At 42.4% G+C, this 18,555-nt stretch overlaps 1 protein-coding gene and 1 long non-coding RNA gene across 8 annotated transcripts in view; both read right to left on the bottom strand.

Annotated features, from left to right (window-relative positions):
* Positions 1-1,005: 1,005 nt before the first annotated feature.
* Positions 1,006-2,660, bottom strand: LOC311055615. Its single transcript, XR_014601807.1, has 5 exons — positions 2,488-2,660; positions 2,332-2,367; positions 1,891-2,049; positions 1,670-1,788; positions 1,006-1,577 (listed from the first exon to the last, which is right to left on the bottom strand). It is a non-coding gene; the product is annotated as an uncharacterized lncRNA (long non-coding RNA).
* A 2,448-nt stretch (positions 2,661-5,108) lies between these two features.
* The window catches only part of sun1b (Sad1 and UNC84 domain containing 1b), a 37,889-nt gene continuing 24,442 nt past the window's right edge, over positions 5,109-18,555 (bottom strand). For all 7 annotated transcript variants that reach the window (XM_084072548.1, XM_084072549.1, XM_084072550.1 and 4 more), the window contains 15 exons: positions 17,852-17,968; positions 17,617-17,736; positions 17,368-17,461; positions 16,220-16,278; positions 15,004-15,200; positions 13,395-13,673; positions 12,770-12,862; positions 11,003-11,094; positions 10,489-10,633; positions 9,692-10,030; positions 9,483-9,567; positions 8,886-9,001; positions 8,342-8,509; positions 8,137-8,229; positions 5,109-7,458 (listed from right to left, as the gene is read on the bottom strand). In XM_084072548.1, the coding sequence (XP_083928674.1) occupies positions 7,342-7,458; positions 8,137-8,229; positions 8,342-8,509; positions 8,886-9,001; positions 9,483-9,567; positions 9,692-10,030; positions 10,489-10,633; positions 11,003-11,094; positions 12,770-12,862; positions 13,395-13,673; positions 15,004-15,200; positions 16,220-16,278; positions 17,368-17,461; positions 17,617-17,736; positions 17,852-17,968 (2,114 nt within the window). In that variant the 3' untranslated portion in view covers positions 5,109-7,341. The remainder of the gene's footprint in view (positions 7,459-8,136; positions 8,230-8,341; positions 8,510-8,885; positions 9,002-9,482; positions 9,568-9,691; positions 10,031-10,488; positions 10,634-11,002; positions 11,095-12,769; positions 12,863-13,394; positions 13,674-15,003; positions 15,201-16,219; positions 16,279-17,367; positions 17,462-17,616; positions 17,737-17,851; positions 17,969-18,555) is intronic.

Genomic DNA, 18,555 nt, shown 5'->3' with positions numbered 1-18,555 from the left:
AAAACAAAACGTAAGGAAACTATGAAGCTACTAAAGTGTAAACTAGCTCTCGTCCATAGCGTTAGCGTTAGAAGGAGTTCTCCTTAACGCTATGGTACTTTCGAGCCGTCGGCCGCAAACCCCCGGTAGCGCAGGCTGCGCATTCTCACGTCTCTAGTAAAAATAAAAAATACACTTTTGCTACTCAACAAAACAAAGACGGTTTAAGATGTTGAAAGCCTGCTTTCCTTAGTGGGAACACTCCAATCCCCCCACCTCACGTCTAAAATACACTTTAGACCAAAATGTAACATAATCCACCGGATGGGGGGAAAACATTATGTACTCCACTGCGCCCCCTACAGATCCGGTCAATGGAATTTTTCTATTGACAAGATGTTTTCCATCCAGTGTATTATTTTACATTTTGGTCAAAACGTGTATTTTAGACGTGAGGTGGGGGTCTCTGAGTGTTCCCACTAAGGAAAGTAGGTTTTCAACATCTTAAAACCGTCTTTGTTTTGGTGAGTAGCGAAAGTGAGAGAGAGGCTGCACTGCCTGAGCTACCGCGGGTGTGTGGGCAACCGATCACAGTGACATCGCGTGAAGAAGGAGAACTCCTTCTAACGCTATGGGCCAGATCTATCGGGCTCATGACCAACCTGGTGAGAAAGAAATGGAACTGAGCCTGCCACCACTGTAGATTACCTCACTACTAAAATAATTGCAATCATTAACGTTGACAATGGCGTTTAGTTTGATCAAAGACCAGACATTTCATTGTGGCGATTGTAAAAGCAGTTCCAAATTATATTCACACAGGACAGGAGGACCACAATGGAAACAAGCCCCAAGGGCTTTCTGTGTTATCCTTTTAACAATCATTGTAAAATCGTACCTATTTGCAAACTGTTAATAAAGAATTCAATCAATGAATCACCTTTTTTCAAGACCTTCATTTAAACAGTTAAATAGCATGATTACAATTTTCCAAAATTGACAGGGGGTATTTTAGTTTTTCAGAGCTCATTGTTTATTCATTTGAACAGCAAAGATGTATCCACAACAACACGCTATATATATTTTAGTAGCAAACAATATCATAAATGACCAATGGAATTCAAGCAGCTGCCAACTTCTTGAATATTTCATTTTGTGGAGTGACTCATGCACACAAAGTCATCTGACTCAGAGTGTGTGTGTGTGTGTGTGTGTGTGTGTGTGTGTGTGAGTGTGTGTGTGTGTGTGTGTGTGTGTGTTGGGGGGTTCCCTTGCCACTGCCCCTGTCACCCAGTGTTTATCCCTGTGTGAAGTGTAAAATAATGCTGAATAAACAATACCACGCTCCACATAACACATTCCCCATACATACAGACAATAACTAAATAACACGTCAACAGAACACCCCAAGGCAGACTGGGACGTTCCACTCCTGTACATGTACTGGGACGTACACCCTATAACGTAATATTTTACAACTCATCCTTTTTTGAGGATATGGGTGAATTTGGACGTGTAGGTTTGGCAACTCGCACATTTGCCTCATTGTGCCGGAGTAATGTTTCAATATCGCTTTCCTTGAAAGTGGCTCTGGAATTCTGTAATAAAAAATGAAATGAAGTTTCAATCTAATCACAAATGGATATGAATGGTTTAATAAGTTCAAAATGGTTAACTGCATCCATCCTACCTCGAAAGAGAGGCGTTTCACGCCTATACATGCTGTGGACTGCTCATAACATAGGACCACGTCCAGATGTGCTGGCTCTTTATTCAACAAAGCTGCACGGAATTGCTCATAGTGAGCATCTGAATAGAGAACCAGAAAAAGTATTAGACATCTTTTTTAAACACACACACATCTGTGTAGTGAATGTACAAGACTCCATTGACCACTGGCTGATATTTTACCTAGCAGGTGCTTGCAGGAGGATATCATTTTGTTGTTGTCTGTAGACTGACCACCATGCTTGTAGAACAGAGGTCTCTCACATACACTCCCACTGATGAGTCTTTCAACTTCTTGCTGTCTGCTTTCAACTGGGGCTTCCTTCAGTATGTTTTCAATTTCTAGAAAGCAGCATATCAGTGCTTATCAGTTTTTCTGGTTTTCAATGTCTTAGAAATAAAAGAAATGCCAGATCAAATGAGCTTTAGGCCTAAATGTAAAGTGTTGATCATGTGTTTCATGACATTAGGGCACTTTAGTCACTCTGTTTTGTGATCATATGGAAACTAAACATATGGAAACTATATCCAGTCGTCAATAACTCAATGTGCAACACTTGTACATTTCTAAATGTTGTTCAGCAATCCACAGACAACTCACGATAGATAGGCTATCCATCCTACCTTGTGCTGTTGCAAGACAGCTTTCACAATAGGTGTCTGTAAAAAGAGACACAATTAAGTTAAAGTTAACTTGATGAAAATGTATACTATAGCGTACAAAAATCATTGTGACCGACTACTGTTGAGACTATTAAAACAAGTGTAGCCTATACTTACAGTGGTCGTTGTCTCGAGATTGTGCCGCAAGCAGCTGAAATGAACATATTGTGAAAAATAAGATTTTCATATTCAGAACTACCAGGAACTGATTTAAACAAAGTACCGTATGTTTGTCTAAATGCATAAAGGAGTAAGGTAGGGTGTGAGGAGTAGAATGACACCTTCACTGGGCCCAGTCATATTTCCTTTCAGACATTGAAGTCACATGATCTCAGGCACAATAGCATGACATCACTGGCATTTTCCATCCTGTTTTGCAGGTTTTCACTGACAATTTCAAGACAATCCACTAGCCCTATTATTGTATAGCACAACTTCCCAAAATGTTTCACATACCATGAGCACTAAATACACATATTGACAAGGAATGTGAACTGCTAAACCTATTTCGAATGAACCAAGAGGCCTATACAATAATAACCAAGCCAACAAATGCCCAGAATTGGTAGAACAACTTTTAAATTGCATGGAACTGGTGTTGTGCTCATCAGTTTCCAGTGTAGCATCCTGGGATGTTGGTTGGCTATGTTCATCATGGACAGTGATGCCAGTGACAGGGCCTAGGTGCAGTGTTGTCCCAAGAGGGGGAGAACGGATACAGCTGCTCCTTAAACTGGAAGGAACTATTGTGCGACCAGACAGGAGCTGTTGCCAATGGTTCAGGCTGTCAAGCACTTCCTTCCGTATCTATATGGACACAGATTCCTGCTCCGGACCGATTATTCCTGACCTGGATCCTCAATTTTAAAGAACCCAAAGGACAGCTGGCCCAGTGGCTTGAAAAGTTGCAGGGGTGTGATGTTGAGATGTACCACGGAGCAGGCCATCTCCATGGCAATGCCGACGGGCTATCCCAATGACCCTGTGAGGACCGAAGGGATCACACCAGTAGCCTACCGCTGATAGCTGTTCTAGTGACAGATGGGAACAACAACAGCCCTGCTGCCCACGAATCCATAGACCAGGACAGTGATGTGGTCCAGCTGGGTCCGGTGATGTTGGGTCAAAGCCTGTCAATGCTCTGAGTGGTCTGCAGTGTCACCTTTAGACAAAGAAGGTGTACTATCCTATTCAGGGTGACTGTAGCTTAGTGCAGTGTTTATCAACCTTTTTGGTGCCAAGGCACACCTGGCATAGCCAAAATATCCCAGGGCACACCTAGAATTTAGCGGCTGGCCCTGGGTGCATCTCTTCTTTGCTGGTGGAGCTCTCATCATCTTGTAGTAATAATACTGAGTGCCAAAGCATGTACCCTGTGCCCCTTTTATACAGTACCAGGTAGGACAACATATTTGCATTCCTATGGGTGATGGTCGCTACACTGAATGGCCGTATCGATTGACGGACAATCACCGCTATTGTTCTCGAGGGGCTGGGTTCACACTTTCTTCAAACGTCGCGGCACACCTCAGCAGTACTCGCGGCCCAAAATTGGGCCCTTTGCCAGGGTTGATAAACACTGGCTTAGTGGGTAGACAGGCCATTTGGTAATCAGAACCAGTTCGCCCCAGTTCACCCCCAGCCCGCCCAGCTATGTTATGTCCACAAGTGAGACAACTGTATGGTGCCAAAAGACCCTACCTGTAACCTGATGTTCACACAACCTGCCGCAACAGTACGCCATGCATTCTTGGTCCTTCCTCTGTCAATATTTCATAGTCGCTATGGACTATTTCAGGAAGTGGCCGTAGGCATGCACAGTTCCAGACCAGAGCACGGCAGCAAAAATGATGTATAGTGTGAGATGTTCTGCTGGTTTGATGCACCAGAAGCACCAGAAGATCCTCACAACAACTCACAGAGTCCTTGAGCAAGCAACATGAGGAACAACAGTTTAATTTCACTATTATCTCACCCACAAGAAGTTAGCCCAATAAGACAGTAGGATTACCGGTATGTACTAAATCTAATCTAAATCTTCTCATATGGTTGTCCATCCTGGCACAACATATTTTCAAATGGGGGTCTGCAGCCTAATACGTATCAATTAGGGGGTCCTTGATATGAAAATGCTTCCAACTGTTTCAAGTTGCAGTAATCAGTGATCGAATGTTACTCTTGACATGCATGCAACTGTTTTAGAACTGGTTTAAACTATGCTAAAAAGACAATTGGAAGCAAGTGCACTTTAAAAACAAGCCCAAAAAACCGCAACCACACATTTTTACAAGCAACTTCACACACAGGAAAAACAACCCCAAAACCGTTCTTAATAAGCAGACCTGGCAACACTGAAGACGACAACCTTTTTTAGAACGCTGACAACGTGGTGACGTCATGGCGTTCGCCGTTTACGAGGGAAGCAGAGCCTGCAAACTCCATTCTGAGGATTCACCACTAGATGGCAGCAGAGTGGCGAACATGTCTCCTCTGCACTCTACTAGAATCCAGAAAGTCCCTTGTCAGTTCAGTGGCTGAATTGCAATAATGCCAAATTTCATCCAAGTTAACCACTAATTCGACCAAAATGGAATGCTTAGTTTATAAATCAAGTGTTGCCACTTTTATAGCTAGTAGCATATAAGACACTTTTTTGAATCTCTGCCACAGATGTTATTCCAACAATAAAGGCTTCAAATAAAAGGGCAGAAGAGTTTTATGAAAATATGACATTCATCGTAAGTTCTCAAAATTAAATTCTTTATTGGAATAATTTCCAAAGCAGTTAAGCTATCTCATGACAGCAAAACAAAAATAACAATTTATCTAAAGACAAAATAAAATACAAATTACTGTCCAAAGATGGTTCCAAAACGCACTGAATAGCATTTGACAAAATATACATTGCACAAAGTCCTATCTTGTGGTAACTAATTGCCCTATTAATAAATACAACCATGATCAAAATATTTTTACATTCCATTTTCGACTTCTTGGTCTCCGCAAACACAATCGGTAACTAGACCTCTTTACTTTTAATACCACAAATTATTTAGACTTGTGCAACAAACCTCTTTAGTTATTACAGTGCATCCTTTGATGTTCTCACCCCGCCCCCCAAAACAAAAATACAATAACAAAACAAAACCAATACGCATACAATGAGTAATAATATAAATCATAGTTAACGGTGGTAGTAATATAATAAAACAATAACAAATGACGGGGTGCACCCTTTTTGTAAAGCAACACTGATAGAAGCAAATATCAAAAAGGACCAACTATCAACAATGAAATATACAGATTACATTCCTTCAGGGTGTGTGTGAACAGAGGGAGTCCTAGTGACGAGGACGTTTACGACTGCAGAGAAAAAGGGACAAAAGCCACCCCACACCGTTTCAGAACGATGTCGAACAATCTAAAAATGACTACAGGGCTGGCTGTAGACTTTGACCTTTCACTGATTAGATCCAGACCTATAGCCGAATTCAGTGATTCTCAACGTTTTCATTTCAAGGACCACCAGTTTGACATGCATTAGGCCACGGACCCCAATTTGATACTATTCTTGGGACCCCCAATCTACACTGTAAACTCCTCAGTGTTAATTTAACTCTGAGAGTGTACAATGGGAACCAAATGTCCATTTGGTGGCCTAATGTGAACAAGAGCTGATCTTGTCGGCAAGCGAAGGCGCCGTGCTATGGTGCATACATTGAGCTCAGGCTTTCACATGTCAAACTGGCTCATGCAGGAAAGAGTTTACACATCCGTTGTGTATAAAAGAAAGGTACAAAAGTCTCTGGCTAAATGTAATCTTAGGAGTCCATTTATATATAACCATTCACAAACGTTTGTCTATGTTGCTAAATGTATATATACTGGACTTGTTAACACTCTAGCCAGGTGCGCTTAGTGTCAGTGGTTTTAGTGTAGCTTAGCAGTGTTGCTAAAATGAGAGCGGCTTCCATCAAGTCCCCCCACACCGGAAAACACATTCAAAGCCTGTCCATATGCAATGTGTTCCGTTCCAGAACAGCGTAGGTGGGCAGTGGGTGGATGCGTGATGCCTTGTGTGCTATGAGACATGATGGTTTAGAATCCAGGGAACGGTAGCAATCCTTAGGCTTGCTTTTATGCTTTGTTGCGTGTAGTGTCACACACTGACAATAGCAGATCTACAAGCTCACGACTCATTGCGCTGTGTTGTGTTGTGAGCTTGTAAATCAGGCTTTTAGTTGTTGCAGTGTGTTTTCTGGTCCTGCAGACTGCCCAAACAGCAGCAGCAGTGTTTTCTGGTCCTGCAGACTGCCCAAACAGCAGCAGCACTCAAGTAACTTTGGGAAATTCGACAAACACAAGGGAAGCTGTTGCCTGGACAACACCTTCACAGGCAAGATCATGTACTGTGGCTTTGATCCTGAAAGTCTGATAGACTCTCAACAGGAGTCTAAATTAAATACACGTGATTAAAAACGCAAACCATGATCAGACAGAAAATATGAGTAAATGAGAGAGATGAGTCGGTTGTCCACTCAAGCCAATGTTCCAAACTCACATCCAAGTGGTATAGGTGCCAAGAGGGGTTAAGGATTTGTCCGCTGCACCCCCTAGGGGCCTGATGCCCCGCCGGAAGAGCAATTCAGTGCAAGAGGCGGTTTAAGGAGAGGGACTGGGGCTTTTTTTTAAGCTTCCTCCATCATCGACATAATCCTCCTCTGCGATCCCTGACGTTCCGAAACAGTCTGTTCCACATTCCACTCGGTACCATGTACAAAAAAACAAAACTAAAAAACACTCATGATTCTCTCTGGCCACATTCCATTTAAAAAAACCTCCATTTCCTTTTCATGTCCAAGTCTTTCGTGTCACGACGTCCCCGCATTTTGCCCAGTCCCCTTCCATTAGTCCAGAGCTATGTACAGATAGTGTGATATGTACTGTATGAGTGTTATAGTAGGAGCTGGTTCACTGAGGCCGTGGTTCTCCATGGACTCGGAAACGATAGAGGCAGGTGTACTCTGGATGACCCCAATTAGACAGCACCCGCACCTCGATGATCTGGAACGCCCTGTCATTTTTCTCCTGAGGAAGAGAGGACACACTCAGTGCTGCATGCCGGCAGAAACAAACAGGGGCTGCGCTTCAAATTTCAAACTACTTAGCGAAACGTATGATCAGTCAGCAAACAACAAACACGTTTGAAGCATAGGGCTCTGCAATTAACTGAAAATATATCGAAACCGACATTTCGAACCAATAACCAATATAACTCATGTAGGTTAATCGAATAATTGAGAAGCAGGGTTTTCTTTATATGATTTTCTTTAGACTGTCTTCCGTGTATATATCAATTTCTTATGAACCTCAAGTTTAATTACACTTACAATGGTGGTGTACAAAAATAGTGAAAATGATCTACAAGCTCAACGCATCGTGACGTGTCGGGAGCTTGTAGATGTGCCATTTTCCCTTTTTTTTAAATAATCATTCATTAATAGTAACCGAGGCAAAAGTTTGAAATAATTGAGATTTTGATTTGAAGTCATATCACCCCAGCCCTATTGGAACAGAGTAAATCCCATATGTCTGCTCTCCTGCAATGGACCCATTTCACAACAAACATTTTGATGGGAAACACAGTGTTTCTTTTAGGTTCAGTGTCAGCTAACTTTAGCAAAACATACTAGCCACAAAAGTTACTGGTGGATTCATGTTTGCTTAAAGAGTAGCTGGTTAAGTGTTACAATTTGACAGATTTACCATCACAGGGAAGGACTGCAGTGAATCCCCGTCGTCCTGGTAGATATATTGACCCAACAGCTTCCCTTCCTCTTGGTACTCGTCGTCTAGACCCTGTGCACGTAAAAAAAAATATAAAGTATATCACTACTAGAGCCTCACAGATGCTCAGTACTGGCTAAGACAATACACATGGGCTTTAATTATGTGCTGGAATGTCTCTTACAAAGACGGTGAAGTTGCGCGGGGCGCTGGTGATGTTTCCGGTTGGTGACAGCGTCTTGGGAATATGCTCCAGGCAGAAAGCGGTGGGGCGGATCCTCAAGGACAGCCTGATCACCAGGTAGCCCTGGGAGCCTTTGAATGCCCAACAGTTACCTGGATACACGTCAGGCTGGCGGGGTGAGGGAGGAAATATGAGTGAGCTTTGACACAGGGGTGTGGATTTATGAAAGTCACAGGTTTTCAAATTCCATAGGCAATTGCACACTCAACAAAATCTGAGACTTTTTTTTGTGTGGAGGGAGTTTGTGTTGACAAACTCCCTCCACACATCTCAGCCAATCACAGCGATTGGAGGTGGGGTTTTGAGGTCAGCTGGATTTGGAAACGTTTATACGCTAGCTCACTGTTGAAAAGTCAGTGTTTGGTGTTTAAAGGACTAAAAATACTAAGTTAATGTGAGGTATTTCTCCCTCTTGGGTATCTCTGACGGGTGTGCAGTTCCCAGGTTGTTTTCCGGGATTACGTGGGATACCCGTGAGCCTCACCTGGATGACAACACGTGGTGACTGGGAGAAGTACCACAGGGGAAGCCCAAACAGACTCATCAAAGCTGTCTTGGTTTCATAGGTCTCTGAGCAGCGAGTGCTCAGGATGCTGCCACCTGGGAAAACAACAAACGGTACAGCACAGAGATTAAAGACAGGGAACATCAACACTGGCACTCTAGACAGTAAAAAAATATTTTAAACCAAATCAACAAATCCTCAGAGTTAAATGAAGCCAGAGTGTACCAAATGAACCTGTAAGGGTCCATAACTCTTTTAGAGTTATGAATTCTACTATGTACTGTATCTGTAACAACATTAAACAATCTCAATCTCTTTCATATTTACATTTTATGAAGCATACTGGTCACGTGAGTCATCACGCTGGTGAACAACAGGATTAACGATAGAACCTGACCTTTGATCTCTACACACTTTGACATCACCTGACATAGCTAATGCCTATATGGTCCATTACTCTAAAGAAAATTAGCATACGCAAGCCGGTTTATGTACTGCTCGGCTATCTAATTTCTTGCATTAAGAGTTTTGTGGCTTGTGGATGAAAACTCTTTTGAAGAGAGACATTCTTCTTACCTCCAGACTCAAGGGCATAGTCTACCAGGCCTGTCCTGTCCTGGGAGTAGAGTTTCAAAGCGTTCTGGACAATCACTTGCACTTGCTAAGGGAGAGAGAGAGGGGTCACATTAGGAGCTTGAAGACATTTCACACGATTTATAGATTGTTTATGATTGCCGTGGAACTTCACAATGATCGCCAACAGCAGATAAGGCGTGGCCCAGTACCTCTTCAGATAGTCCCTCGGCGGTGGCCGTGTGCTGGACGCTCTTGGAGACCGTTTGGGTGATTGTGTCGGCATGGGCATGTGCCTGGGCCAGAGTCTGAACCTTGCTCATCTCCAGCTGCAGGGACACGTTCCTCAGAATGCTCAGCTCCAGGGATGTCAGCGAGGCCTGCAGGTCCGCTCCACTCACGTAACGCTGGGACAGCCAGAGGACCAGGGCCTCCGGCAGCTCTCCCTGCTCCTCTCCAGCCTGCCCACTGCCAAAGAACAGAGCCTGCAACTCCTTACGCACCTGGGAGGACACCTGGGAGGACACCTGGGCTGATACTTGGGCTGATATCTGTGAAGAGATGCACAAGTTAGAAAGATGGATGAATGTATACAGTATATATGCTGGGTTGTCTTTTATAGTCTCCCAAACTGCTTAAAAGAGTAAACCTCATACGTACCAAGGTGATCTGTCTTCCTCATCACCTTGGTACGTATCTATATTTAGAATATTTCTTATTATTCCGTAACCGTTTTGTCCAAAAGGTTCCATGAATTGAGAAAACCTAGAAAGGTAGCATCATGTGACTAACAAAACATTTGACAGAGCTGTGCACCTGGTTTCCATAGTAGTAACTCCTCTCATGCACCAGATGAACTGACTGACTTCAAAACATGTTGTTAGTAATTCATAGAACCCGACTAGGATGCATCAGATGCTTCCAACTCTATTGATGTCCATGCGGCCAAATTTCCTAAAAATGTTTCCCAAATAGGAAGCTTCCCTGCAGGAGCACGTGTGTTACTTACCGTCTCATGGAGTGTGTCCAGCTGCTCACACTTGCCCTTGCATCCCATAACGCCCTGGAGGTCCTGTCTAATCCTGCCCAGTTCCAGTTCAAGCCTCTGTACCTCTGCTAGCAAAGCATCATGGTCTTCCTGCTTCACGCCCACACTATGGGGAAAGAGAATGTTATTTGCAGACCACATTTACTCCTTGAAGTCAGCTTTCAAGATCAAGACCTCCTGTCCCTGTGTGCAGTTTGTGAACGAATCCACACAGATCACAATGCTTTGATGATTTTGAGGGGCACACATGCATACATACAGTACAAACCCTATTTAGATGGATTGGCCTCTCTGGCTACGTGTAAACACATTGAATAAAACATATTTGAAAACTTTCTAAATGTATATCCCCAAAGAAGACATACATTTTAAAGTTTGAATGAAGCTTCTATCTAGGTGAAAGTATGACGGAGCAAGAGCAAGCTAAAGTTTTGAGGAGAATAAAGTTATGAAGCCACTAATTAAAGCCTTGTACCTGACAGGAGCTGGAGCTGGGGTTGGAATGGCTGCCTCGTTTTCTTTCTTTTCTTTCTCCTGTTCGTACTGTTGCTGCTTCAGTCGCATCTCCTGAAACACATGACCACGAATGTTACTGACACAGCGATCAGCAGCGTGTTATGTTTCGGCACGTCAACACAAACATGAACTGCAGTCCCATTTGTGTGACCACAACTTTTTAACAGCAACGTCTTAGAGCGGCGGTATGCATAGTTAAAAGTGGTTAGATTACAGTGGTTAGAAATATGGTTAGATAAAAAAGAAATATGGAATCATCCTCCATCAAGGGCCTTTTACTTTCGAGAACCTGCGTGCTTCATGTGAAATGTACAATGTGTGCACTTGATTTATGACCTGGGAAATAATTACCCTGTCATTCATAGGTATAGGTGTGTATGCCCTAGGCCTAGAGCAGAGATTTTCAAATGTTTTTATACCAGGACCCCCATTGGGGAATTCTTTTGTGGGGCCCCCAAACTTGATTTATAGTGCAATTTCAAAGTTGAAATAAAGCATATTTTAAAATAAAACATACGTTGCTAGCCCTGAATAGGAATATTTATCAGAAAATACATTTGTGTCTTATCAACATAAAGTGTTTATGTACACATTTGTAAATGGAAGCATACAGTATAGCCTACGAGTACTGTATATCTGTTGCCAAGTAGGGATGTTCCCAGCGGTTAGTTTCATTGACGTGTACACGACATGTCTAAAAACGTTTATTCGAATAACAGTATTCATTAATGAAGTTAGTACATTAGTACAAGTACATTTGGATCGATAAGGCCAAATCTCATTTGAAAAAAAATATTAAGAGTATATGAAAGCCATTTAAAATGTTTATACTATTGGAATCTTACACACCTGCTCCCAAATAATTAATTACATCATTCCAATGCACAGGCAAAAATAGGTCATATCAATTAGGCTGTCACTCCAGCGCAAGTCAGAGCCGGTCTGAACGAAGCTGACCAGCTCCCCATAAAGTTTAAACCATAGCATTATATATACAGTAGAATGGATCTTCAGCCAAACAATTGTGATTGAAAACGTAGGCCTATGCTTTCTTCATGTCCACTCCTCACCTCAAAGTAAACGCTGGATTGTTTCTTTAAAATCGACTGGATCACAGGCATAGACGGAGAGCGACAAAGAGAAACAGTGAATGTAGGCTATATTTGTACAATTGGATTATTAGCGGATAATAACTGGCGCAAGGAATTAATAATCAGACTTTGAAAATTACAAATTAGAGAGAGTTTGAATGACAGAATCATGTGTAATCATATGTCCTGCGCAGCGCACACGTTACAAAGCATTTGAACCGTCCGACCAGCGCATTCCCAGTGGGGGCGCTCGTTGTCTCCCGTGGATGCCCGAGCCCTGTGTGATCAGCGCCTGCTTATTTTGCTTGTTAAAAGCATGATTTTATTAAGACATGACAGCAATATGGAAAAAACGTAAATATCTCAATTAAAAATATATTTAATAGAACAACCGAATATTATTTTGAAAACGGTTGGTAGGGGCAGCCCTGTTTAACTTAATCAAAAGACTAAAATAAACAAAACGCATTTACAGGCTTTGCCAAAATCAACCCCACCATCACTTTCCCTCGACCGCACTCGAGGTCCTGACCCATAGTTTGAAAACCTCTGCCCTAGAGCATGTACTGTCTCAGTTACTGATGCACACTATTTTGTGTTTTCTTGGCAGTAAAACAATGACACTGATGATGTACCTCAGCCTTGGCAGCCAGAAGTGTGAGCAGCCCTTCAATTTCTGTCAGTTGCAGCTTCTGGCTCTGTTGCTCCAGCCTCTGCTCCTCGTCGCTCTGCACACCACCACAAATAGACGCGAGAAAAGAGAAGGAGAGAAGTGGGCTGAGGTTAGAGTTGGCTGGTATGAATGAAAGGTGTCATTTGACTTACAAATTTACTTTTCTAGCACAGGTTTAAAGAGCGGCAGAGAAAAGGAGAGGATTTTGTCAATTTCTACCCTTATACAGTCAAAAGATACTTAAGGGATAATTTACAGTGAGACACGCTTATTTTCCAATAATTAAATATTACCATTAACCCACACAACTATTTACAAGCAATAACTGAAATAGTAAAACATTTTTCATTAGCTTGCAATCTTTTGCTTCCATAGCCACGTAAACGGAAGCAGAGAAGCGTTTAGCTCTCAAGAAATAACACACCTCAGAAAGCTGTGATTCACCAATCAGAATCGAGCATTCAACAACGCTGTGTAATAAAAAGAAAATTGCAACACTCTCGATGTCTTGAAAATGTCCTGTTGGTTCGAGTCCAGCTGCATGTAAAAACAAAAAAAAGCTCTAAAAATAAACGTAGAGCTTGTACCTGAGCCCTGCGTGTGTCTTCCTGTTGCAGCTCTCCTCTCAGCACGATGAGTCTTTGCTCCAACAACGAGGAGACCCAGAGTCCCAGACTCTCCCTGTCGGTCTGGGTGTGGAGATGCTCCTTCAGGCCGCTGTAGAGGCTCAGCGTTTCCCCGTAGCGTTGCTCCTGCTTCTGGTCGCCCTCCTGGATCTGGCCCCACAGCAGAGCCAGCTGCCGCTCCACCTGCTCCAGACGCTCCAAGTCCAGGCTGGAGACCACCACCACGGGAGGAAGGAGAGGCTGCGTGGAGGGGAAGAGAGAAGGGACATCATGGGACAGATTGGCTATGATATTCTATTCATTGTTAATACAGGGCGCAAGACGAAGACGACTGAATTGAGGGACACCCTTGTGGCTCATTCAGTTAATGCCATTGACCAAATAACTACAACGTGCTGGGTTAAATTCCTGTGAACATTCCTCCTCTTTGCCCCCCCCCCCCTTCCCGTCCTATCAAACAAATGCCATAATATGCATATTTAAAGAGAAATTTCACTACAAAACGATATTAACATTATTTATAGTCAGGGGATATTAGCAGAATATTTTCCAATCTTGGAATAAATTCCTTACCAAATAAAATCTTCACCAATGTGTTTGCAAAGGTGTCTAGTAACACATCACAACTTTATTGAAATTCAGTATCCCTAGGAGAATTTTTGACAGCTCCTTAAAGTTGGAGTACCCACCATAACCTTGGTTAAAAAAAAATCCCCCAAAAAAATCAAAATTTAATTCTGTTTTAAGTAGCATGCGAGGTGTCAAACTAGGGTGTTTTTATGATTCTGAATCCATTGCAATCATTTGTTTTGCACCAAAACCACTCCTTGGGCTAAAAACGGCCCAATCTCAATGGGCTTTTTACACAAAAAGTATACATGGCTATGGCCGTTTTTAGCCCAAGGAGTGGTTTTGGTGCAAAACAAATGATTGCAATGGATTCAGAATTCACATGCTACTTAAAACAGAATTACATTTGGATTTTTTTGGGGGATTTTTTTTTAACCAAGGTTATGGTGGGTACTCCAACTTTAAGGAGCTGTCAAAAATTCTCCTAGGGATACTGAATTTCAATAAAGTTGTGATGTGTTACTAGACACCTTTGCAAACACATTGGTGAAGATTTTTTTTTGGTAAGGAATTTATTCCAAGACTTTTTTAATATCCCCTGACTATTACCAAATGGAGCTACGTACAGTATCTACTGTACATACAGTAGAAGCAGTGTCAGAGTGAATTTGGACACGCATACCCTACCCGCATGCCCTACCCATATCCAATTCTGAAGAGCTATTTTACTACCTAGATGCCTACAAACCAAACTAAGGGGAAACCAACTGATTTCAGTGTCGATTATTGTCTTTTGATCAGACAGACACCTGCACTTTTGTTCCCTAGTTGAAGTCCTTTGTAAAGCAGGAAGGACTGATGATACTTACAGAGCCGTGAGCTCATTTTACACAAATACATGAGAGACTCAGAGTGGCATTTCCCAAAATGTAATACCAAAACTACTGACACACAAACAACATGTACATGAGGGCTCTGTCTGAATGATGCTCTCTCTTACCGGTGCCTGTGAGACTGGGGTTGCTGGGGTCTGCGCCAGTGGAGTCTCTGGTGTGGGGACAGAGGCAGGTACTGGAGCCGAGGCTGGGATCAGGTCAGGCAGGAGGGTGAGAGGATTCACAGGCTTCCACTCAGTCAGGTTTATGGCTGGGAGGTAGGCCAGGAGGACAGCAGTGGACGGACCCCACCACCATAGAGCTGAGGACAGAGACGTTTGGAGTTAAGGTATGGAATTACGCAGTGCAGGAACACATCAAGTAAGGGAAAACAAAGTTTCCACTAGAAAGACTTGCTACTGGCCGATGTGACCAGGAATATTTCAGTTTTTCAGATAAATTGGGAAAATTCTAAAGCTGTATTTTTGCATTGCTGCTAACTGTCTGTCCTATAGCACCATAGCCACCCATAAGGGATGCACTAAGGAAGAAAACAAGCTTATATCCAAAACTTTCTAGATTTGCCAACTAGTGGCACATCCAATAACATTTTCAACTGAAAAATGTCAATATGATTATATTTTTATTCAATATATATAATAAATATATAAAGCACAATATTTTATTCTCTACGGTTCTTGGTGACCTAATTCTGCTGCCAACTTGAAGTTAAATGTATTAAAACGTCTGACAGGCTGGCCATGAAGAGTATGCAGGATATCTAGGCCAGTATCTCCCACTGAAGTCATGGATGAGGAGGACGTAGGAGACACGTAACCACAGATCACCGTCATAATATTTTGCTAGGTATTGGTATACATGTTGGTACGAGTTTTGAAAATTCTATTGAATGTCAGAAAATGTACTTTGGGTAAATGTTCCTTACTGGAAATTGTTGCACAATTTGCACAACTCTGGTTGTGCAACAGTATGCAAGGATAGGGCCGATACACAGTGATGGGTAGTTCTTTCACTAGGAACCCAGAGAGGGTGACCTGATTCTGGTGCTGGATTCGAAGCATGCTCTAGGGACGTGTGCTGGTTTGCACTCCCAGCGTCTTATTGCTGACAGATCTGTACATCTGTGTGTGTGTGTGTGTGTGTGTGTGTGTGTGTGTGTGTGTGTGTGTGTGTGTGTGTGTGTGTGTGTGTGTGTGTGTGTGTGTGTGTGTGTGTGTGTGTGTGTGTGTGTGTGTGTGTGTGTGTGTGTGTGTAGGCTAAGTGGGTTACACCTGCACTACAGTGGCAGAATGCTATACGTCTGAGCTCTAACAAACTCACCCAGGAGTAGCAAGAGAGGCAGGAGGAACAGCAGAAGTTTCCAAAGTTTGGGGAGACATCTGGAACACAGATCCACATACACACAGGTCAGACAATCGTACACAGTGGCGCCAGACATGTGATGTTGATATAAACATCACAAATCCAAACTCTCACAACGCCTCAGAGGGAAACTGACACAGCAGCTTTTCCTCCCCCCACTGAGAACACTGCATTATTAAATCAAGATGAAATTTTGAAAAGGTTCAAATAAATAATTCAGCCATTTGCCGTCGCCTGGAACGCATGTCTTATGTGACTCGACTGTGAAATCTGTGGCTGTTTAGTCAATTTGTTGATCTACGCAAAAACCTTTTGATTACATGAGATACCCATTGAGATGCATTTGTTCTGTCCCATTCTAAACACAGCTCGCCTTCTGATCCTAAAATACCCAGAATTCACTGCAAAGGCTTGGATCTTGAGCAGCACTCAAGTCCATCCGTGTGACTGTGTCACCACCGTGCAGACAATTTGTGGTGCTTATTGATTTGCTGCAGCAATACAGAATGTACATGTAATTAACACCATGGTATTGATCACTACTCCTAACAATATAGACATGGTGATACTGTTGGAAAAATATAACACCACACTGGTAGGTTTTAATGAGTACATATGAGCCAAGTCTGCAGTCTGTGCAATAACTAATAAATGGCCTAAGTCATCAATGCAATCACTTCAAGTAACGTCACACGTCACAAGCCGTTTAACGCCACAGCTGGTAAAACCCAGCAACTCAACTCTTCAGACTCAACCCTACCCCCTAGCACTCTTCACTTCCTTGAAATCACTATTTTTGCCTTTTAGAAAGATGATAATTATGGTATCCAGATGTATTTTGGCTACTTGTTCAAATATTCCAAGTATTTAGATACGCATGGTTTGATGTCTATCTGTTATCTTAGTTACTTGTACTTCTTTTCTTGGTACTCTATTTACCTGTTGTTTGTTCATGCCATTTACTCGCATTTTAAGTTGCTCTGGATAAGAGCATCTAAATGCCTACATTGTAAATTGCCAATTGTAGCAATTCAGTCCCTCTATGATGGCAGCAATAAAGTCAAACTTTACTTTTCTAAAAGTTGAGACGAGGGCCGTCTTCTTACCGCGTCAAGAAGAAGACGTTGAGCAGAGAGACAAGAGAGACCAGCTGGTACCATCCTGTTGCAAGGAACCACAGCAAACCTCTGCTTGCCTTCACTGGACAGGTAAGAGGGAAACATTTTAGAAACTAAAATAGAAACCGAGTTAACAGATACAATGTAAATCGACCCTTAAGTGTCTCTCAGTTATAGTATTAACACTTGGGTTTTTTCTGTGCATCATGTTTTAAGGGATGTGTCAGTAGAACTAACCTGGAGCTGCCAGGAGCATCCACAGCATTGACAGCAGCCTCTGAACCACTGTCCCAGCCCCCGAACCAAGTGCTTTGCCTGCTCTCACCACACAGTAGCCTGGCTGGAGGAGGCAATAACCTGCAGGACAACATGGGGAATATATACCTTTAGAACAATTAGAAGTCGGTTGATTAACCCCCATCCATTTAGTATGATATATCTATGTCTAGTGGGACAATGGTAAGTGGTTAACCTGTGTAAGCCAGGAGGCTCCACAGCGCTCCCACCAGGCGCTGAGACCTAGAGGACTTTTTAGTGTGGACGAGGACCGCGTGAGTCTCAGAATACTGCCGACCTTTACAGTCATCACCTGTGTCAGTCCAATGAAAGGATGGAAGCAAACAGACAGAACACACAAAATGAATCAAATCATAAATTTACATGGATAGCAACTAAAAACATCAGCAGATCCAATGAAATCGACGAAAACATAAATAACACAAATCATGGAAAAATATGGCAAACGGAAACAGACAAAAGCAACGTAGCAGTGGCATTAACATAATGTGATAGAATACAGTGCAATAGTCCTGTGTGATGCAGTGTACAGCTCTCTGCATGATGCAATGCTCCGTCAGTACGTGCCCATGTCATTCCAAAGTGTGTGTGTGTATATTATATTGTCAATAGGAATGTAAAAGGTCCCACCACAATAAGTGTGCTGGGAACTTGTAGCTTGGTCTGTCATATCTATTTGTCCATATTCAACTAATACCAAGTAGATCAGTTTATGCAGTCAAATTTGTGAAATAAATTATTATTTTTTGATTCGTTATTATTAATTATCATTATCATTATTATTAATTCAATGATATAGCATTTTTACATATTGAAATGGATTAATTATATACAAATAATACAGAGGAATTGAATTAAATTGGATTTCATGAATTATGA

This window comes from Gymnoscopelus microlampas, assembly GCF_963454915.1.
Source record: "Gymnoscopelus microlampas genome assembly, chromosome: 11".
Classification (NCBI taxonomy): Eukaryota; Metazoa; Chordata; class Actinopteri; order Myctophiformes; family Myctophidae; genus Gymnoscopelus; species Gymnoscopelus microlampas.
This window is presented reverse-complemented; position numbering and strand designations above follow the sequence as displayed.